Source organism: Pyxicephalus adspersus, chromosome 5 (genome assembly GCF_032062135.1).
Source record: "Pyxicephalus adspersus chromosome 5, UCB_Pads_2.0, whole genome shotgun sequence".
NCBI classification, from domain to species: domain Eukaryota; kingdom Metazoa; phylum Chordata; class Amphibia; order Anura; family Pyxicephalidae; genus Pyxicephalus; species Pyxicephalus adspersus.
This window is the reverse complement of record NC_092862.1, coordinates 85,653,866-85,681,541: the sequence shown is the minus strand read 5'-3', so window position 1 is coordinate 85,681,541 and position 27,676 is coordinate 85,653,866. Positions and strand designations below refer to the sequence as shown.

The following is a 27,676-nucleotide window of genomic DNA, read 5'->3' as shown; positions in this document are numbered from 1 at the left end:
CTGACTACCGCTGCTCGGTGTCATTGGCAATTGCTGTACGACTGGCAGCTTGCTTCTACTGAAAAAAAGACTGCATAGTTTGGTTTAGAGTCCCTCTGCCGCCCATGCCGACCTGTACCGCTGCTTAAATCAGTTGTTTGGCTCCCTTGGCTGGTGGAACTGCCATGGGGATCCCTGCTGCTGCTGGCAGCTGGAAAGGCTGAGCACAAGTCCCTTACAAGCACTTCTTGGTAGTGCTTCATTTTAGTTCCCCTGTATTGGGGCAAGATGAGTTGTTGTATCTCAGGCTTGTAAAGTGGATCCAGTAATATAGCAATCAAGTAGTGGTCAGTCTTAGTTTTAATGTGTTCAATGTGTGTATCTTTGGCTTTGCACTCTTGCATGAAGCCTGTCATGTGGCTTAAACTACCCACAACTGAGGTAATTCTGTACCCAGACTCCTGTGGGTTGAACAGCAGCACAGGGTCATCCTCCTCATCCTCCGCCTGGTCTTGCCATCCACGGAACATGGCGCCTTGTGTTTGGGTGGATGGATGCCATGTACCCTCAATATCCACCTCTGCCCCTTCCTCCCCTTCTCCCATGCGTGCAATGTCCACCTCATGCTCTTCCACCTCCTCTTCCTGGATTTGTGGTGCACTATGTCTAGTAGGCACGCATGTCTGAGATGATGTTTGAAACGTCTCTTGATGCGGCGTCCGTTCTGTGTCGTGTCCGAGATCCACCATCATCTGTTCCAGCAGACTTATGATGGAGATGGTGTCACTGACACAGGCCTGATCTCTGTTGATCATCCTGGTGGCATCTTCAAAAGGTGACAATACAGTGCACAAGTCCTACATTTGCAGCCACTCCGCAGGGCTGAAGAAAGGTAGTGTAGGTATACGTCTCAAACGAACAGACTCTGCCACGTAATCCACCACAGCTTTCTGTTGATCAGCCAACCGCTGCAGCATGTTAAAGGTGGAATTCCAAAGTGTGGCCACATCAAAAATTGACCGGTGCACTGGCAGGTTCAGATTTCGCTGTGAATCCACCAATCTGGCACTGGCTGTATACGACCGGCGGAAATCCGCTGACAACTTTCTTACCTTCAGCAACAGGAAGAGCTGTACTATAAGGTTCATGACGGGAGCCAGGCAAGGTACGTGTGTGTCTGCCAGCGGATTGGCCCCATTGTCACACATGACCTTGCCTGGCTGAAGTCTGTTGGGAGTTAGCCATATGTCCTCCTGCTCCCACAAGGCACTAAGAATGGCTGCGCCCCTGTAGCAGAGGGAACCCAGGCTTCGCAACCTCAGGACTGCGTGGCAACGTAGGAATTGTGCACCAAAATAGCAAACTGCATGATCTTGCTGGCGGTAAACATATGCTGCCGAAAAGGAGGCGCTGGGTCTCCACTGCAGTGTCCCTGGAAGAATAGTTTAAGGCACAAGAGTCAAAGAAGGAGGTGGAAGTGGAGGTTGAGGTGGAAATTGCATGGCGCTGTGCTCTGGGCGAAGGTAGGTATGCAGGCCTTGCTGCAGCTGCATCTTCCCCTGTTGCCACCAAAATTACCCAGTAAGCTGTATAGGAAATATATCTTCCCACTCCATGCTTGCTCGACCAACCAATGCAAAGCAGGAACACATTTTTACCAGCCGGTAAGGGAGGAGCTCTGATGCTATCAGCTGTGCAATTGCCGCATTGATCAGCTTTGTTTTGGGGTCATTTGGGACATATTTCCTCTTGCGCTCCAGCATCTGGGGGATGGAAGGTTGGATGCTGCTAATGCTAACCACAGAAAGATTGGACGGTGCGGTAAGAAGTTGTGGGGGATGGCAATGATGCCTAGTCTTGGCTGCTAACAATGCGACAAACAGCAGCTGATCTGCGTTGGAGCTCCTGCTCACCACTGGTGGAGCCTGAAAAAGGTAATGCTCGGCTACATGCCCCACTCAAATTGGTGGCAGCAGCACGGGTAACTTTGGTGGCAGAAGGAGGAAAGGCAGCGGAGGAGGATCGAGCAGTTTGAGCTTGCTTCTTGGGCGGAGGTGGTCGCACAGAGCTCTGTGCTTTCACCAGGTGTTCCCGCCAGGTTACCGGGTGGTGGCTTTTTAAAAGGGTGCTCATGCAACTTGTTCCAAGTTTGTTTTGGTTTTTGCCTCGTTTCAAGTGTTGAGCACACAGTTTGCAGATGACCAGTGTTGTCATCATCATCACTATGGACATTAAAAAATGCCCACACGGGCGAACATCCAACTGGGCAGAAAGGTGCTCTGGAGCTGGTGGTCGTGGTGGCGGTCCGCGGTTGTTGAGGCATAGCTGTGGTGACAGGCAGCTTCCGACGATGGAAGACTATGACTTGCCTCACTGGTACGTGAAGAGTGCAGAGTGATATTTTGCAGGGTGATATGCATCACAAAGTGTAAATATGTATAGTAAGTGTATTTTTTTATTGGGGGAGGGTTGACACCAAAAATGCAAGTGCAGTGTGTGTGTGTGTGTTGTATGCAGCACTTTCCTTCAGTGGTGACGCTTGAAATATGCAGCACAGTATACAAACTATATACGGCAGTATACACTGCCGTATGTGTGTCTGTCTTTCAGTACAAGTGTTATACTGTGCATGCATTCAGGGAGGGTACCCTGACTCTGGCTGTGTGTATGTAACACACCATCTATCTATCTATCTATCTATCGATGAAACACTCAAACGGAGTACAGTAGTTTTCAGGACTACACCAATACAGTACAAGGAAGCAGCTGCCTTTTGGAGCCAGTTTGATAAACCAACCTGGACCACCTGTTTATTCGGCTCACCGAGGTGCTGAGCCACAAATGTCTGGTGACATGAAACACGTCCATGTCTGTTGGATTCAAAGCTGGTGACGTTCTAGAGTACCACATTCCTAATGTGCACTGGGACATCATAGAAGGGAACTTGGACAGGGCCACACTGGCAGATTTCCACCCACTGTATGTGATTGACATGCATTTCAACTTACAGTTCAACCTGCTCTCCAGGGTTAAAAATGCCACCCACTCAAATCAGCTGGCTCATCGGAAGTATACATGCATCGCCTCATATTGATCAAGCCTAGGCCGTGCAGCAAGAAGAGCAGAAAAAGGCTCTGAGACGGAGCGGGGACCGCATTGGTAACTGGCATCCAGAGTTGGGAACTGTGCAGGCGGCATCAGTTACAGCATGAGGAGGAGGCGTTGGGCCCTGAGAAGGAGCAAGGACGGCATTAGAGGTTGAGGCCATCACCCATATGGACAGTGTCGAAGCTGTAGCTATCGGAGACATGAATAGATCAACGAGATTCCAATCCGTACCAACTATGTAGCAAAACCACATGAAAGGGAACGGGCTTGGCGGAATCAATGGGGCAAGAAGACCCTGTTGAGCTTGAGTCTAGTCTGGCATCTAGAGCTGGGTACTGGGCAGTGGGCAGGTGGCAGCAGTAAGAGCAGGCCCATTTACTTCCAGATTAAATATCTCCCTCTCAAGTATATATATAAATATACGAACGGTATTGGCTGTGTTGGAAAAGGCCACGTTACACCCGGATTATGATATAGCTGTGATAAGAATAGATGCCGAAAAGGCATTTGATAATGTCAACACGCAATGGCTATTTAAGGTCCTACGGCATATTGGAATGAAAGGAAAAAATTTGGATCTAAGGAAATCTTTTTGAAAAATTCGGCGAACCGGTCGAATCGAATTTTTGAGAAATTTGCTCATCTCTAGTCAAGAGCATAAGGTGGCAGCCTATGCTGACGACCTACTTTTTTTATATAACTGCACCCAGGACATCCCTCCCTAATTTACTGACCGAGATTACTAATTATGCACAATTATCCAATTAAAAAATTAACCTTCAAAAATATGAAGCATTGTCGGTCACTCTCACAGATTTATCAATGAAATATCACCCTTTTCCCTTTTAAATGTGCTAAAAGGGCCATCACGTATCTAGGGAATCCAGTGAATATGAACTTTCTGACACTACTGAACTCTATAAGAAGAGATTTACAGTGCTGGAAACAGCATACTTTTTCTTGGTTCAGTAGATGTAATGTTCTTAAGATGAACGTTAATGCCTCGTTTATTATATTATTAGTCAGTATAATAATATTATATTATTATCGTTTATTATATCTTTTGCAAACTCTGCTGGTTCACCTGCCCCGTTCTGCTGTACAGGTTTAGGGGGGAGTTTCCTCGTTTTGTCTCGGGGGGAGATGCCCCTCGTCTACATAAAGAGATCCTACGTTTACCCAAAGTTCAGGGTGGGATGGCTTTCCCTGACCCGATCCTGTACCAACAGGCAGTACATTTGTTGCGTTTGATTGACTAGTGCAGGCATGGGGATCAGAAACCGTGGGTGTACTTAGAGGAGGCAATGTCATCATTTCTGTTAGCGGGGGCTTCATGGTTACCTTTTGAGGCTCTGGGTGGCGAGTTCCAACATCCTCTTATCGGGTCAACATTACGTGTGTCTAGGAAATATTTCAGGGCAACGGGGTTACAAGTGTACCCATCTCCAATGTCCCCATTTTTGGGACATCCATGGGGTTCGGGCTCGGCATTTTTTGAGCAGCTCTGGCTGGTTACCGTTAGAAACAGTACATTCAGAATACTCTCCCCCACTGAGGTCCTGAAAAACATTACAATTTACATATATCTCCCTCTCAAGTAGGATTTGTTCGAGGAAGATCAGCGACAATAAATTTACGAACAGTATTGGCTGTGTTGGAAAAGGCCAAGTTACACCCGGATTATGATATAGCTGTGATAGGAATAGATGCTGAAAAGGCATTTGATATTGTCAACACGCAATGGCTATTTAAGGTCCTACAGGATATTGGAATGAAAGGCGCCTATTATGATTCGTTATATAATATGTATCAGGGAACCTACAGCTAGACTACACACAACAGGTTTTTTATCTAATCCGTTTGAATTACGAAAAGGTGCAAGACAAGGGTCACCCTTGTTATTCAATTTAGCGCTTGAACCCTTAATAAGGACCATAGAACTTTCTAATGAATCTCAGGGAGTGAAAAAAGGGAAAAAGAGTCAAAGCCGCTTATTTTGGTGATGATATTTTATTATTCACTGCAAATCCTTCTATAGATATGATAGGTATCTAGGAACTATTCTCACATTTTAGTGAAATTTCAGGGCTGAAAATAAATTTTCAAAAAAGTGAAATACTTCTGTTATCACATTCTAAGGGAGTAAATGGATGGAGAATACTCCATTTGTGATAACAAATTCATTTCTTACTTATTTGGGTATAAAAATAGGTAAATTACTCTCCTCATTGTATCAACTAAATTATCCACCGTTGATTCAAAATATAACACGAGAATTAAACATATGGAATAGGCTCCCTCTTTCTCTTTTTGGAAGATGTCAGTTAGTTAAAATGACATCATTTTCGAGATTATTGTACCCGATGCAGACTATTTCATTACTAATAAAACATAGGGATGTAAAAATACTAAATGCAGCATTTATCAAATTCTTGTGGCAGGGGAAACGGGCAAGGATATCAAAATTGTGTGTGAGTAAAGAGGTGGGAGGAGTGAATTTTCCCGATGTGAGCCTATATAACTTGGCCTGTTTAATATGTCATGTTTTAGGCTCCTCTAGACATTCTAATTATAATCTGGAACAGAATTTAGTTGATCCATTGGATTTGAGAGCCCTCTTGCATCAAAAAGTTAAAGATCTTCCAAAAGAAGGTAAAAACAATATATTAATAAGAGACACAATATTACCATGGCGAGAAATTTGCCATAGATTGAATCTATCTACCAGTGTAGATATATTCCCATTGTAGGTAATCCTAGTTTTTTACAGGGACAAGTGAATATGGTGTTTCATAAATGGAGAGATAAAGATATTGAAAGCTTGATGGATGTAGTTGAAGAGAATATGTTTCGATTTTATTCGAGAGAGAGGTTTTACAGCATAAATATGATCTTCCATCTTGGATGATACACTTACTATATTATTTTCAAACATGTAATTATTATAATTCTCTTATATTACCATACTCGCAATCACATCCTTTATGGAAGAATCTTTTTGATACTCTGCTTACTAAGTCCCCTATATCGATATCTTTATATCATACTATAAATGTACTCAGTACTCATACTGAGAATCATATAAACTCCTGCCTGTCATGCACGGAGAGACAGGACCACTAGGGGGCGTATGGAGGTGGTGCGAGCCCTGAGAAGGGCCAGGGCGCAGAGTCTAAGCTGTAACCAGGTTTTCTCCAGAGCCTCTGATGGTGACGATGTTGCACTGCTGGTTACGGCCAGGTTGCAGGGCTTGGGCACACCAAGGTGGGCAAGCATAGTACCAAATCACCAGGCAGGAGGATAGTCAAGGAAAGCCGAGGTCAAGACAGGCAGCAAGCAAGAGAGGTCAGATCACACACCAGGGGTCAGTAGCCAGTGATCCAGGAGACAGACAGCAATGACACAGGGGCAACTGCGGGCACAGGGAACACTGGAGACACTGGAAACAGCAGGAGGCACAGGAGAAGCAGTGATATCCACAGGTAGACAGGAACACAGGAACACCACAGCGAGATTGGCTGGGAACCAACAGACTGAACAACAAGGGGTTAAAACAGGAGCTGGATACAGGAAACACTGGATTAAGCCATAGGTATACAGGAACTAGTTCACAGAATCAAGAGCTCGGCACAATGGAGACACCACTTGTTGCACGAACACAAAGTGCAGTACGAGAGCCAGCTAAATAGCAAGGCTATCTTTTAACTGGCCAGCGGATTGGACAGAATTGATAAAGCTTGGAAACAGAGGTATGCCCAGCTTCGGAACTGCAAGCATGCGCAGGAGAGGGATGCTTGTGCTTTAGTGAGGAAGAGGTAGCTGTGACACTGCCAAAGAGTATTTTTGAAATCATTGTCTTCAACAAATGTAAGTTATTGGCAAAAGGAATTCCTAGTCCCGGACCTGGTTGACCATATATTACAGGGTTATCAATTGGTACGAAAATATGTGATTAACGAAATATGGTGAGAAACTCAATTTGAATTAATACATAGAGCATATAAAGTTACTAGGGTCCCTATACCAAATTCAGGGAAATTAGCTAGATCCTGTTGTTTGAAATGTGAGACAGAAGGTATCACCTTAATACACAGTTTATGGAGTTGCCCATATATATTAAAATTTTGGAAGGAAGTAGTTAAGTTTATTAATGATATTACAAAACAAACCACTATCACCTATTTTGTGTTTGTTTGGATATTGGGAGAATGTGATTTCCCCAGAGAAGAGACTGGAAAATAGGGAATTGATTATAATTTGCTTGTCGGCAGCTAAGCGAATGATATTGACAGAATGGATTCAGACAGCCACTCCAACAGTACATAATGTGATTAATGCACTCAAAAAAGTGCTTAACAATGAAAAGTTTGAAGCAGAAAATTCAGAAGATGAACAAGTAACAAGTTTTTTTATGTATGGCATATTTTTATTGATAAGGTATTAGATAATTCTGAAAGAATAGATATTTATAATCACTTTAAATATTCAACATGGGTGATAGAAAATGAAAAATAATTAAATAGATAGCGGAGGTAAATTCCTATTACCTGTTGGTTTATTATTGGAATCTATTAGGTATGCAAGAAAGGTTGTTATATGGTGTTTACACAGGGTATGTCTTTTATATGTTTAATTTTGTAACAGTATTTGAAACGTAAGCTCACAATATCATAATTTGTTTTTGTATGTTTGGTATTATTGTTTTTGTTTGTGTTGAAGTTATAAAATTAGTTTTAAAAAAAAACAAAAAAAACAGCTACGTCTCAAAGCAAGGTGCTATAGCAATAAGGTGCTTAAAAAAGCATACCAAAAAGTACTCATTAAGGATAGGCAGGAACTCCTACTACAACACAAAAAACCTACTAAACAAAATGTGTTCTAAATAATTACAAGTTATAACCAACAACATGAGGCAGTGACAGAAATATGCTCAAAACACTAGGATATTTTGAAGACAGACCCACTAGTAAACCAATTTATCAACAAGAGGCCCAACTTCGTATATAGGAGAGCCCCTTCGTTAAAAGATCACCTCAAATCTAGTCATTTTAGACCACAATCAGATATCGACAGACCACAAACTAAAGGTACCTTTTGCTGTGGACATTGTAATCAATGTCCCTGGATCAGGGAAGCACAATGTCTTGTACTACCCAATGGACATTCACCCCTAAATATTACGTTATTTGTAATACAACAGGGGTTATTTACTTATTAACTTGCCAGTGTGGAGGATTTTATATCATAATAAAAAGGGCCTTTAAGAAAAGAATTTACGAACATGTGCATTTCATTACACATGGAAGAATCATCACATCAGTAGGATATCATGTAGCCACCTGACATAACTTTAACCAAAAATGATAAGTTTCTATGCACTTGAACATGTTCCAATAAACCCCTGAGGTGGAGAGTTTGACAAGAAACTACTACAGGTAGAAACTAAGTGGATTATGTTGTTGAAAGCTAATGTATACCTAGGTTTAAATGATACTTTAAGCTTTAAATCTTTTTTATAATAAATAATCATTCATTGTAATGCTTATGAAGCTAAGAGTAAAGACAAGACTGCTCTCAATGTTCTAACAAAGTTATTGTATTAAACAATGAATATAAACCCTTGATCCCCAATGTATATGTCTAATATTAATTTTCAGATTGAACCCGCCTTACGAGAAATGGGAGTGCCCTAAATTGGGGCACATTAGATGAGAGACACTGGCAACCTTAGGTGTTTCTCTTACTCCCCCATCCCTCCTTTGGGCACCGGAGGTATCCTCTGGCGCCCAGGACTTGCTAAACTGGAGGTTTTCCTCTAGATATCGGCAAGTGAAGGCGGACGACTAAGTGAGTTAATTCATATATAAAAAAAATTATTTTAATGTAAATTTGAATCATAATTAACGATATACCTTAACAAGGCAAATACTGTACGAATTATTTAATGTATATGATATGGTACTTGCGGCACTATGGGTGTTGTATTAGGAATTAGGGTTTAGATAAACATATTGCATAAACTTTTACAATAAGTAATCACTAATGAATCTATATGTAAAATATTCTATGAAAAATATATCCATGTATGTCCCCCCCCCCCCTGCCCCCCCCCCCCTTTTTTCATTTTCTCCTTTATCTAATCTTCATACATTGTGCTAAACATTTTGGAATGTTATATTAGATGGCTTGTTGAACTGTAGATATAATTCATCATTATTCCACATCTTCACCCTTATAGGCGGCTCTACGCCATATTCAAAAGTTAACAATAGCTAAATTACTCCTCTAAAAAAGAACAGCCCAGCTGGACAAACAGACATCATATTCCCTTCTGATCTAGGGAACACACAGGCACGTGGGTCCTAGCATCGGATTACCCAGGTAACCAAGAATGGGCGGAAGTGGCCTTTCTTTGGAACCTGCTCTATAGCATCGCTAGTGCACCCTTCTCGGCACACACGCGTTGCTAATTCCAAATATAGTGAGATAAGCATCAACAGGTGTTGGCGGAAATGCCCACTTCTAGTGTGCTGTTAGCATATTACTGCTTGTGCGGCGTCTCTGGCGCATGCGCATGTATACACGCAACCTAATAGGATGAACACATTTAAAGATGGATCAGGCAAGGCAGCAGTCCCTGCTCGGAAGGCTGCCGTCTGACTACTTTACTACCCTGACTACTATACCCCCACGAGTATACTCTAATAAAAGGTAACATTTAACTCAATATTGATAATAACTCCTACAAGTAAAAAACAAATTGTGGTTGGAGTTTAATACTCTTCCCATATACATGATTAATATATCTTTTTTCGGTCTCGCGGACTTCTAAAATTACTGGCTCTTGATTGAGCATGCTCAAGGAGCTGGGTGTCACTCAAAGGGGGAGAAACCTCCCCAATAGTGACGTCAAGATGGCATAACCCCGCCCACTTTCCCATCGCAGATCTGAGCCTGCAATGGGAGAGTGGGTGGGTTGTGTCCAGGGACACAGCCCACCCACTTCCCCGAGCCCGGGATTAGTACAGGGGACGTGGTCCGTGGCTCTGGCCGGTGCGCCCTGCCAGTGGGGTCCTTGGGGGTTCACCAGACCACCAAAATGTTCCCACAGACCATAAGCAGTCCACAGACCACCGATTAGCAACTGCTGCTCTAGTAGATAATATATATATTGTCGAGATGATTAGAAATAATAGATTAAAACTTGATACTTTATTGCAATTCATTATAGATTTCAGACGTTGTAGCGCCATGCTCAAACGGATGATATAAGCAGTAATTTTCACTTTACTTTGTCTTTTTGTAACATATATTTCACATTCACTTTTAGAGTTCAGAAAGTGAAATTCTCTTACATGCATATTACTTCAGATAATAGGTTGGTGCATATCCACTAATACGAGGTAGGTTTACATCTACTATATTTTAACATTTAAACAGAATGGTTAGTATAAATTTAACCTAGGCATATATATATATATATATATATATATATATATATATATATATATATTCTTTTCGTTGTTTTCACTCCTATATATCATTATCAAAGCAACAATATTTGACAACCTAACCCCCACCACACAGGAACACACAGGTATGCCCCCTAGTGGATATTATACATATTTATTAAGAGTACTAAATCAAGATACTAACATCAGATATTTTTATCATAATAAATTTCAGATTTTACAAGTTTAACAGTAAGATTTAACCGGATGTTCCAGGCAGTAAACACCATTAAGTGAAACCCAACACAAATCTATTTATACCATTATAAGGTATCTAATTGGTTTTAACAATTTAGTTAGATTTATATGTGTATAACTTAAAATTGTAACCCCAAAGTGGTTAATCCCAACATTCCTTTTATAATGGGATTTTTCTATGTCCAGAGAGGTCAGCTTGTTTAACTAGCCATTTCTGTTCATAGCAAGCAGAAGTTATGGTATTATGTTGTCTGTGACCCAGCGTTAACACAAATAAAGTAAGTCTCATGTATAAAATTTGCTCTATATACATAATATGTACAAGCATATTTTTTTAATTCTATACAATATGAACTTAATATTATTTACTTGATGGATATGATGCTATAATCGAAGGTAATGTGAAAAAGACACCCTTTTAATTTGTTGTTTGTTATAATATACAAGATGTCATGTGACCATGTGATAGCTACAATCTTAATATTGCGTTTGTATATTGATTGTATGATGTGTTATCATAATTTCCAAGGTTTCTCAATCCCTTAAAGAAGCCCGGTAGGGTGAAATGCGTTGGGATTTAAGGGACTAAAATTAACAATTTATTGTAAGAAATATTCAGCACTAATAGATGCTACTGACTAATTTTGAAGAGAAAAGACCCCTCCCCACGGTATGAATATAATACAGCTGGAGGAGGGGCCCTACAAGTGTTTCAATATAAGATTGTATAATCTCAATATACAAAGTGTATTATAATATTATATCTTTTTGTATACTTTTAATATATAGAGTTAAAAAACCCTCTTTCTCTCTCTTTGTATTATTTATACACAAACAAATTTATTCTTTGTATAATTTAGGGGTTGGCCATAGGACAAAGATTAATTACCAACTTCACAACTAATATTTAAAAGCCTAATTTTGTAAAGAGAAAAAATATAGTATTGTATACTTAGATTGTAGACTTACGTGAAGATCAAGGAAGAGACCGTGACATTTGAGTTGAAGTACTTTTATCAGTTTACTTTTTAAAGCACTGCCGAGTGCCTTGTAATGGCAAAATGTCAGACTGGATCGAATAGAAGTGCAAGAATATCTGCAAAAACAATATGAAAATAAAAATACACATTATTTAGATATACTAAATACAAAAGACCTTACTTGTAGAAAATAGTATGGCTAATAATCAAATAACACAACATAACAAAAGTTTTGCAGCAAGGAGTAGCTTTTTAAAGAAAATAAATACCATGTGTATAGGCTTCATACAATATGAAGTGGACCTTTCATATATCTGTATATACTGTTAAAAAGCATAATACTGTTAAAAAGTGTTAATTACTGGTAAAAATGTTAAAAATCATATCTGATACACAATATTACACAAGCCATTTTAAAGTATTTTTGAAGTTAAACTTTTACACTGGTCAACAAACATTTTCTTGCCAAACAGATTAAAGTCATTTTAGGTTATGATTGATCACAGATTCCAAATATGGTATTGGTTTTGCTAGATTGGCTCTAGTTTTTGAAATAATGACCTCAATAATAACCTTATAGAAAACTAATGAAACACAAAAAACTACATATGCCTACGTATACAAAATTAAATTTTTGAAATATTAATGTACATATATTCTATATTTGGTATATGTACATAACAAAAAAATCATTGAAAAACTCTGTTTGCATGATTTCTCCCCCTGGTTCCTCACCTAAATCGCGGTTTTCTGGAAATGTTTGCAAATGGCTATTGAGATAGTGTACCTTTATGCTCATAGTAGCACCCAAATTTTTTACGTTCAGGAGCAAGTTTTTTACCAGTTCTTTATAATTTTGTGCTTTATGGTTACCCAAGAAGTTCTTGACAACCATGACATAGCTGTGTAAGGCAGAAGCTTCAGTATCAGTCATGTAACTTGTGGAATTTGAATCATTTATCAGTTTCCGAATCTGGGGTCCATCAAAGATTCCTGCTTTTAATTTTTCAGTACCCAATCCAGGGAAGAATCTACAAATGTATTTAAAGCAATCACCGTCCTTGTTCAGAGCTTCAAAAAAATTGCTTCATTAATCCCAACTTTATGTGTTCTGTAGGGAGAATGATTTTTTCTTTGTCAACCATTGGCTTGTTAATGATGTTCGCTGCACTTTTTTTCATGTTTTCCCTTGAAGGACATGTCACTTTTTACCAGTGATCCTAATTTGCTTTTCTTTTCCACAAGCAGATGAAACATGGGTACTTTGTGTATCCACTTTGCTGTCCAAGTAGGAAGTTCACCATTTTTAAATCAACACATATAGACCATTGGTATTCATGATAGCATGGCTTTTGTAAGAACATTTTGATATTTTCATATTCTTCTTTAGGTTTTGTTGAGTGACCAATCGAAATTGATGCATAGCAGTTGCCATTATGCTGTAAAACAGATTTCAAACTTCGAGTGGAACAGTCTATGAAAGCCGCCAGTCTTCTTCTCGGCATTTCAGTGAAAAAGCACCTTTATCACTAAGTAACTGTATATAATTTGCAGAAATCTTAAAGTCATCATAGTAAAACCAAGTACGTACCAGTCTACAAGAAGATCAATCCCCCGATTTCACAAGCTCCTCCATATATTGTATATCATTCACCCTGGTTACCCAATGTTGTACGGTGGGCAGAGTAGTTTGCCTCCACAACGGTGGGATGCAAGCCTTGGCTGCATTTAATAAATGGCGTAATGAAGAATTTTTGTAGCATTTCCTCGACAATGCCAACACATGCAGCAGGGCAAGTCCTGGTTTGCCATGTATCAACACCCCTGTCAGACTGTGGACAATTTCTGCAACACTTGTCCAGAACAAGGTCAGAACAGGGCAGCTCCAAAATATGTGCAATAGCGTGCCTGTGTGTTGCCCACATCTCCAACACACTGAACTTGTGTGTGGATACATTTTTTCTAGCCGATTAGGGGTTCTATACCACCTAGTGAGCAATTTATAATTGGTCTCTTGATATTGATTACTAATAGAAGCCTTGTATCTATAGTATACCATCAGGTCTCTTTGGTCCTCAGTAAACCTAATGTCAAGGTCTCTTTCCCATTTGGCTACAAAATAGGGTACAGAGGGATCACCTGTTGTCAGTTGCAATTTATACATATAGGAGAGCACACCTCTCAAGGGGTCTCCGGTGCCACATAGAGGAGCAAGGGGGCAATAAAAGTATATTGACAAGGCATTGACAAGATAAAGTGTTGGTATTGTATCTTTCTTCAGATATCCATATAGGGAAGGGAGTGATCCATCTGGAATTGTTCTATGCTGGACCATGTGGAAGGTTGGAGAAAATGGGTTACCCGGAAGAGACCATACTCAATCCAAGTCTCAAATATCGGATCCTTCCTACTGGTTGGAAACTTGGGGTGCCCCTGTATAGGAGACAACAGGGAAGGAAGGGCAACAATCCCCTCCACATAGAAATACTTTGTCACAACTTTAAGCGTCTCACCTACCAAGGGGTGGCGACGCAGGGTAACAGTATCTTCAGACGGGTACCATGCCACCATGCTTAACAAGACAGGGGACATTGAGTCTTCTAGCCTCACCCAACCCTTATAGCTGGCATGTCTGCAACAGTCCACCAAGCGGGTCAGGTCAGCTGGGATGTTAGTGCCTAGATGTCGGATAGAACCCTGTGCCCATTTAAACAGGAAGGTAGGAGACAGAGTTTTCCTAAATTCTGCCGGTAAGTTAATGTCCAGAACTTTTGATTTATGAAGGTTAACTTTATATTCAAAGAACTAGGCAAATTGACATAATTCCTTAACTAGGTTAGGGATGGTTACCTGGGGAGTAGTAATATAGTAATAAAAGAGATTGTCCGCATAGGTGGCAACTTTATGGTTAGTGGAGCCTACTCTTACGCCCTTATAATCCGGATTCTTGCGAATATGGCGTAAAAGGGGCTCAAGAAGTAGGATAAAAAGTAAGGGAGATATTTGGCAGCCTTGCCTTGTTCTATTAGTAATGGAAAATGGGCGGGAAAGAGTTCCATTGACTCTGACAAAAGCAGTGAGGTTCCTATACAGGGCCTGTATCCACATGAAGCGTCAAGACAGTTTTTTCTTTTAGCCTGGATGCTAAAAGTTCAGATGCTTGTTTTTACAGGCTTAGGTCACGTATTAAATCATTAGGCTCTTTTTGGGAGAACTGCTGGTTTGATGAAACACTTCATTCATATTTGCTTCCACTGCTACCTCCTGGAATACACTCCAAACCCTGTATATCCTCCATGTTGGATACAGGAATATTAGGGAGTGTACTAAATATCAGCACCATGCGGCACAGGTCGTCTTGCTGATTCCAAATCAGGGACAAGTTTTGCATATGGGGAGCCCAATACTTATCTTGGTCCCCCAAGTTTATTACCAAAATATGCAAGATATGCTCATTTTACAAATTCTGTAATGTTTCTGTTTTTGCTGAGAATGTTCACCACAAATGCACCAAAATGCATTAGGGTCATTTAAAGAACTTTTTGAAGAACCCATTTCTGTAAAAAAGAAAATGTATGAATAAAAAGAAGGCAAATAAAAGTTTCATGAAAATAATGCTACATTTAACCTCCCTAGCGGTTCATTTCTTTCTGGATTTATATGTCAAAAAGCAGTACATTTTTTTCATGAAAATTTTTTTCATTGTAGGCCTGTAATTACTAGGCATAACTCACCAGAATATGTCCAAACAAGAATCTGAGTAAAATAAAGTTTGAAACACAAACTCATGTCATAATAATAATAATTAAATTTATTAATAAAATTTAAATAAAAAACACAAAAATCTCAGGTTTTTATGATTTTTCTCATAAACTAATAAACAACTAATAAACATCCCGGGTGTGATATATTTTGAAACAAGGGAAATGGTCAAAAGATGGTCAGTAATCAAATGTATTGGCAGGTAGGCAGTACACTGTAACAGTGTATCTCTCACTCCAACCCTCAGAAAGATACTGGCTACTTTGTATTGCATTCATAACAGTTATTTGTATTGAATCCAAAACAAAAAATTTGAATTTCACGCTGGCCACGCCCCCCGGCACATGCACAGACGTCTCCAGTAAACTCCTCCGATGACTCATCAAGACACAGACACAGAGACGCTGTTGCAGGGAGAAGACAGGAAGAGAGGAGCCTGCAGGAAGATGTGATCACTAAATCAGAACGGAGGAGGACACCGGCAGATAAGGTATGTCTTTATTTATCATTTATTTATCGCTGCTTTCCTACCCCAAGTGTGACTCGGGGTTACCACTTTTAGCAAGTTTTTTCTACCCAGAGTCACACTCGGGGTTACCGCTAAGGAGGTTGATATATAAAATGCAAAACATCGTTGTAAATAAAGATTGATAATATTATGCTGTGTTAACATTTGTTGTTGGTAAAATCGTCTATTTCGATTCCTATATCACAAGAACTACAGCCAATTCAATGAAATGATGTCATCTCTGGATTCAGCAGACCTGAAATAAATATATTGAAAAATCCCCGGCAAGTGAAACCTTTTTTTTTACTGTATTACTAATACACTGCATGGCAATTATAGAAAATTCATAAATGTGTATATTGGATAAAAGTTGATTTTTTTTTTTAAATATTCAGTTCAGTTACAATAATAAATTAGCTCCTTATAAAATATTGGATACTAGAAAATTAACCAGATTCAGAAATAAAAACTATTTTTGATATGTTCTTGTTTTTTCACTCATGTAGAGATTTGGTTTCTTTAAACACTAATATACGCTAATACACTTATATATATATTTATACCATTTAGATCTGTCGCAATAATTTATTAATATATTTTCTTTTACCCAACTTTATAAACTTATCCTGATAATCACAACTCATAAAATGCCTAAACACTCAATCTCTGACAGGTAAGTCATCCAACATTCCATTTCTCTTTTCCTTACGATAGTGGTCCTTTCTCTTGTAACCAGTATACTCAGACATGTTAATTTCTAATATATCTCTTTACTTTGTATAATAGGCTACAAAGGGCATATATAGCCAAATCCCCTATTGTTCTCTCTTACCCTCTTTCTCTTATTTGAGGCATATATGAATCGGATCAAAGAGTGCAGTATAATAGTAATAATGAGCTGACCTCGCCATCAGTCTAATGTAAGTCAACTCCTTAGGACAATACCTTTCCTTGTTTAAATTCATCTATGATATGGTATTAAGCAATTGAAGATTTCATATAGTATTTACTTTATATTCCTTTCAGGATTTTCACTACAAACACAGTGTCAATCTACACTAGAAATTCTACAAGCCTTTTGTATACAATCTTTACAATTACCCCCATGTCCCATTTGTCCCATGCTGCTTAAACAATGTGCATATGTAGAAAGCCTGTACCAGCCACTGACCTTTTGCAGCCTGCTGACATGTCAGTTCAATCCCTCACTTCCTAACATGCCATTTTGTAAGTCAAGTGATAAGTGATGTACATTCTGCACCACACCTTTATATTTAAACAAGCCTAGTTCATGAAAACAATAAATAAACAAACAAACATCCGTGCTAAAATTTTGCTGGGATAACATTAATCAGTTATTCTGGTTAGTTTTGCTAGACCTTTGGTAATTGTTTCTGACATTCTGATCCTGGTTATCCCTATCCTGGTTGTAATTTTATATCCTGGGTAATATCTTTTGTATACTTTCTGACTCTGACATCTCAGAGGAGGAAGGATAAAGTTCATGGTAAAGGGTTGGAGGTAAATGTAGGAGACGAACTGAATTTTCTATGACAGCAGATATTTTCCAGTGCCAAAAGCCTTGTAATGATGCATAAGGATTTCTGCTCCATCTAGTTACTTAATATTGCACTATTACCAAAACCAACCCCTATAGGTTGAGGTGTATTTTGTGTTTCTGAATAGCAAAGTATAAATCAATAAAACATACTTCACTAAAATTTAAAAAGGTACGGTATAATAAGGCTGTTTTACCGAGAGTAATCACAGTACACTTCCAAAGTCTGTGTATCAAGCTGCAAGCCACACCATGGGAATAACGTGTGAGCTGGTAAGCGCTGTACTCCTATGCACCCTGGAATATCATCAGTAGAAAAATTCACCATTGTCTTATGCTGACTTATAGAGCACCCATACTCAGGAATTCCTTCTGCTAAAATTCTAAAATAAAAAGGGAAACGTGGGAAATAAATACACACATTCATCATTCCTAAAGCTAAAGTACATTTATATAAATGTTCTATATACAGGCTGTGCTGATAGTAAATAAAATAAAGAACAAAAAATACCTTTAGACAAAATATTACATTGTTTAGAGGTTGATGAAAAAAAAACTCAGATACCAGCAGACACAGAAGTCCACAGCTTGCAGTACGCAAGCTAAAATCACTTTTGAATGCATATGTACATGAAAAGTTTTTAAAAATCCTTTTAAATATTAGAAATATTAATTTGGCATATCAATTATAAAAGTTGACATGATTATACAGCAAACAAAATAAAAGAGGTAACCATTTCAAAACTGGTAGCCCTCATCTTTCTGAATGCAAAGTTAAGGCTATAAAGCAGGGAATGAGATATTCCCTCAAACATTCCCTCATGGGAATCTTTCAGGTGTTTTAGTGACAGTAACTGATTCCCACAAGAAAATGTTTGAGGCAATGTCAGTTTCCGTGTTTTATATATAGATAATTAAACATTGATGATTACATATTAATATTTAAGCAACCAAATAATACTTTTTGAATGAATTTCTGTTTCTAGGTTTTCAAACTGTGAACATATATCTGTTTTTTCAACATCTTACAAATACATGCATGCAACTAAGTACAGAATGGCTCTGAATAGTTTTACATCATTACCAGGTATATATATATATATATATATATATATATATATATATATATATATATATATATATATATATATATATATATATATATAAATATATTGTTATTTTAGGAATATTTATCTGCATAAAAATGGAAATTACATCCCCTATCAATGCATATAGATATTCAATAAAAGAAGGTTCATGCACAAATGATAGCTAGTCACTCAAACAGTTTAATTAAGAAAACAAGGTGAAACAAAGTACACAGCAATATTGTCTAGATAGATATTTACACAGCATATTGTCTAGATAGATATTTAAACACAGGAACTTCAATCAATGATATATATATATCACTTGGACATAAAGTTATTAGTAGTAACCCCTGTAATAATCTACTAACTACTTAGTACACAATTCATCAAAACAATATAACAATAATAACAGACATATACTGAGACATATACTGAACAATATAAGAATGCAATTCAGGAATGTGTTATAGCTACCTGTAAAGATGTTGATGGGTACCCCAGGAGCCTGATTCCCCAAGAAGTCTCATCATTCCCTTTCTCCCTTGTTATTATTTCAGCTCCCCTTTTACATAGTTAAGTCCCATTAGGTAACATTGGGACTCCTTGATTGGTTAGTGGGTGTGTTCTGTACAATGACTATCAGTTAGCACACACCCCACTAGATTGGGATCGGTAATGTAATTTGATGGACCTCCCAACTAAATTTGATAAAAGAATCTCTTGCTGGAATCTAAATTTAAGGGTCAACCGGAGGTCCAGCTGGGTTATCAACCCAACACATCTGTTTGATTATGCATCCATCTTCTGCTGACTCAGGCTTGATGGATTAAATTAATTAATTATTTGCCCCTTGACCTCCATACACAACCTCCTCCTTTCTAAGTCTCTCAACTTTCTTGCTCTCACTGAAACTTGGCTTTCCTCCTCTGACTCTGCCTCTGCTGCTGCTCTCTCCTATGGAGGCCTGCACTTTACACATACCCCCAGACCTGGCAACAAAGTCGGGGCTGGTGTGGGTCACCTTCTCTCACCTAACTGTACATACAGAGTTCTTTCTACCCCACCCTCTCTCATTTTCACTTCATTTGAAGTCCACTCTGTCCGACTCTTTAGCCCCTTACCCCTCATTGTTGCTGTTGTCTACCGCCCCCCTGGCCCAGTATCACAATTTGTAGCTCTTCGGGGCAGGGTTCTCGCCTCCTGTATCACTGTCTGTATTAGTCTGTCATTTGCAATCCCTATTTAATGTACAGCGATGCGTAATATGTTGGCGCTATATAAATCCTGTTTAATAATAATAAAAATAATATTGATAATAACCAGTTTGTTATGGGAACCAGATCTTGTGTACTGGCATGTTTTATTATCTGTTTTTGTTTATTGTTCCTTGGTTGAAGTTTCTTGATAACCACTGATAAGACATCTCCTAGGTGATCCAGATGGCCAGTACAAAGGAAAACAGGTTTCATGTTTAAACACGACATTCCTGCACCTATACACATACATTATATATACATTTATATCTATCCACATATATCTATAAATATCTATAAACAATCTTGAGGTGCAACAATATATATATATATATATATATATATATATATAATATATTCAACATTAGTTATGACAAAGAAGGTTTTTCAAACAATAACAAAACTTATTTCTACAAATACATGCCATGAAAAAGCACATCATACATATCAAAGTATAGCATGGTATAGCACTACAATCACAAATTTAGCAAATATACATGAAATTGTGCTTCAGCATAAACAGGATATTGTCATGTAATGAAGGGTGCATTTTAAAATGCAAGATGGTACATATAGAAGAGAGAATAAAAAAGGTGTTAAGTGTGTGTCAAACACCTCTAAAGAAGTAGAAATTACAAAAGAGGGGAGAAGGTGTGTGTGTGTGTGTGTAATGGGGAGGGGGGCAGGAGAACAGAAACAAAGGGGAGGAAGGAAATAATGTTTTATCATGGCCAGACCCCTCGGGGGACCCATCAATTTCGCTAAAGTTCAACTCCTACTGAGTTGTTTTGGACCCAGTAAGTGTCTATGCTCTGGCTAGGAACTAAATTGAGACCAGTAGAACCACGTATTGAAGAATTTTTCAGGAGTGTGGTACTATCTTAAGACTAGTTTAGAGCCTGATTCTTGGTATCCACTACTAATAGAAGCATTGTGCTAAAAGATAGGATGAAACAAAATCTGGGGGCGAGGTCTGAAGGAGCACATAGACAAGCAAGAAAGTATGCCTCCCTCCTCTATACATAGCCTTTTCGAAGGACACCAAGGGCCTGTGAAAGTTGTCTCTAGGAAGGAGCACCTGCAGAAATTAGGAAAGTTGCACTATTCTACAACTCTCTAACCTATCCAACCATGGCTGAGTCGAAGAACTCAAATCCTCTCTTCCCACTCATTACCCAGAGTTAAGCAATTGCCAAGCTCTGCATATGTTAGCAGTCATCAGACACAAATAAATTAGGACATCTATGCCAGGGAGGGAAAGACGGTTTGCCTGGTATCAGATATAAAGAGGAAGGAGAGGGCAAGAGGCCTAATTTGTGAAAGTATTTTCTACAAATACTCCAGGTGCAACCTGGGATGGAGTTTGGAAGAGAAAATAAGGGCAAGCCATGGCATGGCAGCAGATGAAGAGGGATCTGGGAGAAGGTCTGCTCTAAGGATTTCCACAGTTTGGACTTACGATGCCAGCACCAGTCTAAAACTTGTGATAAAGGAGTGGCTAAGTAATATTTGAAAAAATTAGGGATTCCCAAGCCACCATCCATCTTATACCTCATGAGCAGAGGTCTGCAGGACCTGAAGATCTGTTGTGCCATATAAATTTAAAAATATAGGAGGAGAGAGTTCTAAAGAATGAGCACTAAATCTTTAATGGTAAGGTTTGTAAAATGTACAAGAATTGCAGTAACACATTCATTTTAATAATATTAATATGACCCATACAGGAGAACACGTTTTTTTCCCACGTACATAGGTCGGTAGTGTGGTGAGGTAGGAAGTTTTTAGGTACTATCAGCTCAGATGGGTCTCATAGTATTTTCATGCCTAGATATGTAAGCGCCTCAGATTTGTATGTAAAGGCAAAGGATTGTGTCAGATGAGAATTTACAGAGGCAAAGAACAATGTCAACTGCTGCTGGTTTAGCATAGGTGATTTTAAAGTTTGACAATAGGTCATATGCATCCAATTCTTTCAATAAAATAGGTAAAGAAACAATTGGACTGGAAATAGCAATTAGTAAATCATCCACAAATGTGGCACATGGAGGAGATTTGTCTGGGCATTGAGATGTATTAATCCAGGAGTGTAAAATCCTGGTGTAAAATTAAAATCCCTTTCTAAAATTAAAAATCGTTCTTGGAAATTCTTTAAGTTTTCCGAAGTCTGTTCTAGGAAAGACACCTGGTTTGCATTTAGGAGAACAGTGGCAAGAATAATCGGACGGTCTTCAAGGACACATTCTATAAACAGGAACATGCCTGTATAATTACCAGAAAAAATGGAAAGTTCACTGTTAAATCATACTTCTTGAATGTTTTAGCAAAAACAAAACAAAACAAAAACAACAGGGTTTTAGCAATCATGCCAGGCGTCTTCAATGAGAAATGGTAATTGGGGACAAATAAAGTAAGAAGAGGCTCTTCTTTAGCGTTTCATATGCAGAGTCTTTTTTGCAGTTTAAGAACTGCAATTACATCATTTTAAACATACCATATTGCCTTATATTTGATAATGTCCAGAATTAAACAGAAACTAAACAAAAAGAATTTAAATAATTCACCTGCAACACATAACAAAAACCTATGAGTTCCCAGTGAGCTCCCTCAATTCCCATGTCACACTAATGGTCATGTCCCTGGCAGCAACTTACCTGGTTTTCCAGTGTCTTTCTTTTTCCAGGCATTGCTTTTTGCTGCCTACACTCACTTCAGTGAAAAATCATAGTAGAAGATAAGAAGAAAAGTGAGAGGAGCAACACATGACAAATTTAGTGTTTCTAGTTGTTGTTGCCATAGAAATCCAGTAACCCTTACAATTGTGTCAGCTTTCTACCACCCCACCTCCCCCTATACATTGTTCCAACTTTATAATACTCACTCCCATAATACTACCCATTTTTCATCGTCTTTATATTATGGCCCAACTGTTCAGTGCTCCCTATATTGTAATTAACTTTTCACTAGGCACTCAAAAACAGACAGGTGATTATTGAAAAGTGCTGGGTGGTGCTCACAGGGTAAAGGGGTTGGGGAGAACAGCACACAGTGTGACACCAAGGCAGGATTGGAGGTGGAAGGGAGATATATTTGCAAGGATTCCTCTTTTATGTGAGGTATATTTGCCCAAGATTCCTCTCCTGTGTGAAGTAGCAGGTGGAAGACTCTCACCTGGGAGATAATTAATGAAGAAGCACTGAGGGTGGGGATATAACATAGAGCCAGGAGCTCAGTCAGTAGGTTAACTTGGAGAGACACAGACAGGGGTCTGTGCGGGCTCAGCTTGGCTTGAAGAGACACAGACAGGGGTTTGTGTCAGTGCAGCTCTATTTGGAGAGACACAGACAGGGGTTTGTGTCAGTGCAGCTCTATTTGGAGAGACACAGCCAGGTGGACTGTGTGAGAGAGCTCTGTTTGGAGACTCAGAAAGTCAGTCTGGGTGAGTGAGCTAAAGAGTGAGCAGAAGGTTGCTGAAAGCTTGGTTTTGAGCTGACAGGGAGAAGCCCTCCAGCTTATAGAGAGGGATGTCTTGATGTATAGTAAAGGCCCGACAGGCAAGGTTTTCTTTTGCTGTTTTGTTATTTTATCCGCAACCTTCAATAAACCTGGCTGCAAGCCAGCTTAAAATTGATACCTCGGTGTGTGATCTGAGTTGGATGAACCAGACAAGTGTCCTTTGACCCTAGCAAAGGCGATCCTGAGCGAAACCCCTCACAACAGGTATAGAAAACCAGGAAGTCAGGCTTGGATTTGTCAAAATATACATATTTAAAATGTCATGTATTTATTTCTTAAACATTTACCACAATGAAAAAGTTTTGAATGGCTTGACACTAAAAGCTATAAAATTTAGAGTGCAAATTATTTAAGATACAAAAAATTATGTGACCCCTTGTCTGCATTCTGTAATAAACTGATTTGTGCATGCTTTATAATGAAATCTCAGTCTCAAAACCTAGCTAACCATTACCTGTAGCTAAACACTAGCTCTAAACCCTGCACACAGCCCATATCACTAATAACAAATGACATCACAGTATAATACCTGATCCTAAAAAAAAAGGAATGTAATTAACAAATTGAAAAACAAAAGAATATTCTCTTCCCTTTCTGAAAGGATAATGGACAAGCAAGAATTGCTATTAAAAACCCACAAAGACAAAAAAACTGATTAGAGAATACTCACAAGCAAAGGGGTTTCCGCATTATGCCATATTAATTTAGTGCTTTATTCACATTCTGAGTAAGTGTACTCATAATTGGTCCCTAAATACGGTTTGTAAATTATGCACCTACTAAATATGAGATAGTGTAAACAAAGTAGGTTTGAGTAGCTTGTGGTATTGCATGGGTGAAACATTGAGACTAGTTATGTTTCCCGAGCAGCAAAAGGACTGTATATATTAAAAAAGGAACAATAGATCCTGCAGTAAATAATTGTTTCAGAATAACATAAAACTACATACATTATACAGCTTTAGGAAGAGGAAAAAAACAAGATGGCATACCTGTATATGTTCATTTCATTTATTGGGAGTAGTGCAATTGTTCGTTTCACTGGTATTTTTAAAATGTATGATTTTAGAAAAACATTATTTGAGTTGCCCACCGCAGGGTAAATGGCTTTGAACCCTGCAAACAAAGAGCTCAGTTTCTTACATGTGCAGTAAATCCATGCAATATATATTATTATAATTATTCTTTTTACACAGTATTTATATAGCGCGGCAGTGCTTTTAAAGTCCATAGTCATGTAACTAGCTGCCCTCAAAGGGGCTCACAGTCCCTACCTCAGTTATATGTTAATGTCTTTATGTAGGCTAATGTTTATGTATGTTAGAACATAGGATTCTACATTTGAGAGAATAGGAGGAAAATTCCTTCACAACACCACACCACATCCCTGTTGATATATTTGACATCAAAAGAATTTTTTTTCTTGAAAATGGGACATTTAAGGAGTGTACATATTGTTACTACAATACTTTTTTCCTTAAACAATATTTTTTTACAATTTTTTTTCTCAATACAAATATTTGAAAACATACAAAACATTTGTGAGTATCAATTTTTCTTTTCTGGAGTACATAGGCATTAGAAAACATCTATAGCTTTTTCAAATTAAACTGTCCTTGACGCGTTTCCACACAAGGGCTTCCTCAGAAGGACATGTTATGATGGATATCCCATTCTCTTTATATCCTTAAAACAAAAACAATGAATACACATGATGTTTGATTTAAACTTTCATAGTACATGATTGTTGTTAGAAACCCCAGGTGCGAAACCCACACTCACTTATCCAGAATTATGTTGTGGATTATCTTTCTTCTCCATTAGAATAATGAAACATCAAAACAAAAAAGTTTATTTTCAGCTGTTTGACTCTTATATTGATTATATCCTTTCTAATGCAAAACTTCAAACCTGATTGTTGATTCCTCCTTATAGGATTCTCTCATATGTTTATAAGTTCAGCAATATCAATCACCTGTAAATTCATATAGTTCTCAATAAATATAATTCTCAATTTTATTGCTTATATCAAAGAGTAATTGATTTTTTATGTATATTATTTAATAATTTACCAATTTTGTAAATCATGTTTCTTATAATTAATAAATACATTATACCTCTTATCATGAAATTGTTGATTTTAATATCAATCCCAAATAATAAATTATCTACTAATTACCAATTATTATTAAAAAGATATCTTCATTAATGTGTACAGTTCATAAGACTAGCAAGAATATTATAAAATATCTATAATATCAACTAATAAATCCCTTTTTTTAAAATATATTATGAATTATCAAATATATTATCAATTTATTACAAATACATGATTAAGAGGATATATTATTTAGCTTATATAATTCATAGGGCTAACAACAATACCCAGTATCAAGAAAAGCCCCTTTCTTTGATAAACATGATTGCATTGATATGTATAAACGTACCTAATTAGTTGTAGGATGTTGTTCTCTTTTGGGTCTCTGCAAACATCTCCGCTACTGCTGCCCTTACTGACTGTTCCCCTTATATGACTCCAGTCTCCAGTCCCACGTGGCACAAGAACGGGCCTTGATGTTAGTTTCCGGGTTATGCACCTGGGAACATATGGGAATTGAGACTCCTTTCAGCAGGAGATTCATTTGAATCTCCCGCTGATGACCCCATTCCCGATGATAACCAACCCGGAAGTGGAACCCCCACCTTCCGTAGTCACCACGGAAGGAAAGGGATTCCCCTTGCCAAATGGACGGAGACAACCTAGGTTGTGATCTGGTCACTTGTAAAATGGGAGGATTAATTTACCTAGCAATATGTAGCCGTTATTGCTACTAATTAGGCAAAACAAATTGAAAAAAGAATATATGAGCATATATACAATATTAAGAACGGCAAAGTAACCACTTCCCTAAGCCATCATATGGTCTTTAAACACATATTTTATGAAGAGGAAGGATGTTTTTTAGCTCTAGAAAAAGTTAAAAAAGATGTAAGGGGCCGTGATGCAGATAAACTATTAATACAAAAAAAAAGCAGACAGATTTACAACGTAAGAGCAATGTACTTTCCAGGGTTAAAAGAGATGATAAATTTCAAGTCTTTTTTATAAATCCTTCCCCGCCCTTTTTTTCTCTGTTTTGTTTTGTTTTATTTTGTTCTGTTTTGTTATAATGTATTGTGAGAAAAAGTGGAAAGATAGCGGCTCTTTATGGCAGAATAAAGGTCTAGCATGACATAAAACCTTTTATTTCAATTACTAAAACATATTCTTCTTAGAAACATATTTGGTAAAAGAGGCCAGGGCAATGTTTAACCATGACTTTATAAAATACTGTCACTAAAGAGTCTAAGATGTGATGTACATATTTAAATCGTGGGTAAACCATTTTGTGGATTAAATGTATATGACATAATTAAGATATATTCTGTGATGCTTCAAAAAAAATATATATAAAAGAACTTTTATATAATTAAATTTTTTTTTTTAAATACATTTCTAGATACCTCCATCTACTAGAACTGGACTAATTAATAATGATTACATTAATAAGATAGCCATTCATTTATTAATTATATTTCCAAAATATTTTCTTTATCTTTATCCCAATACATTACCATGTTTATTTATACTTGCAATTTTTTTTCATATGAAATTGTAGAATCGAGTAATTTCCCCCTTTTTTCGAACATTTTCTGGGTTGACTGTACTCTTCCACCATCTTCTCGTGAGGTCAATATACCAAGTAAGTCAAGACTATTTAGATAAATCTGCTTATTTGAATTGTCAAAATTGTAAGAATACTGTGAAAATTCTATACTATATTATCATTAATGTAATTCCTAGGGTCTCGACAATTCCCTGAGGAAGCACGTTTAGGGTGAAACACGTCGGGATAGAACATAAGTACAGTACTGACCCACATCTTGGACTCTTTAGTGGGAGTATTTTATAAAGTCATGGTTACACATTGCCATGGCCTCTTTTACCAATTTTTTTTCTAAGAAGTATGTGTTTTAGTAATTGAAATAAAAAGTTTTATGCCATGCTAGACTTATTTTCTGCCATAAAGAGCCACTATCTTTTCACTTTTTCTCTTATGTACTATTGGCTCGGCAACCACTCTAGTGGTACCGTATTTTTCGCCGTATAAGACGCTCCGGAATATAAGACGCACCCAATTTTAAAGGAGGAAAATCTAGAAAAAAAAGATTCTG

General features: G+C 38.0%; 1 protein-coding gene across 15 annotated transcripts in view; it reads right to left on the bottom strand.

The window, feature by feature from the left end:
* The window catches only part of TERT (telomerase reverse transcriptase), a 292,351-nt gene that overhangs the window by 47,423 nt on the left and 217,252 nt on the right, over positions 1–27,676 (bottom strand). For 11 of the 15 annotated variants that reach the window (XR_011920876.1, XM_072411989.1, XM_072411988.1 and 8 more), the window contains 2 exons: positions 17,802–17,987; positions 11,766–11,892 (listed from right to left, as the gene is read on the bottom strand). Coding sequence is in view for 12 of the 15 variants with exons in the window: in XM_072411989.1 (XP_072268090.1) it covers positions 11,766–11,892; positions 17,802–17,987 (313 nt within the window). In the remaining 3 variants the exon portion in view is untranslated. Of the gene's footprint in view, positions 1–11,765; positions 11,893–15,615; positions 15,975–17,801; positions 17,988–27,676 lie in introns of those variants that run through there. The other 4 variants (XM_072411997.1, XM_072411992.1, XR_011920877.1 and 1 more) reach the window with 4 other exon arrangements.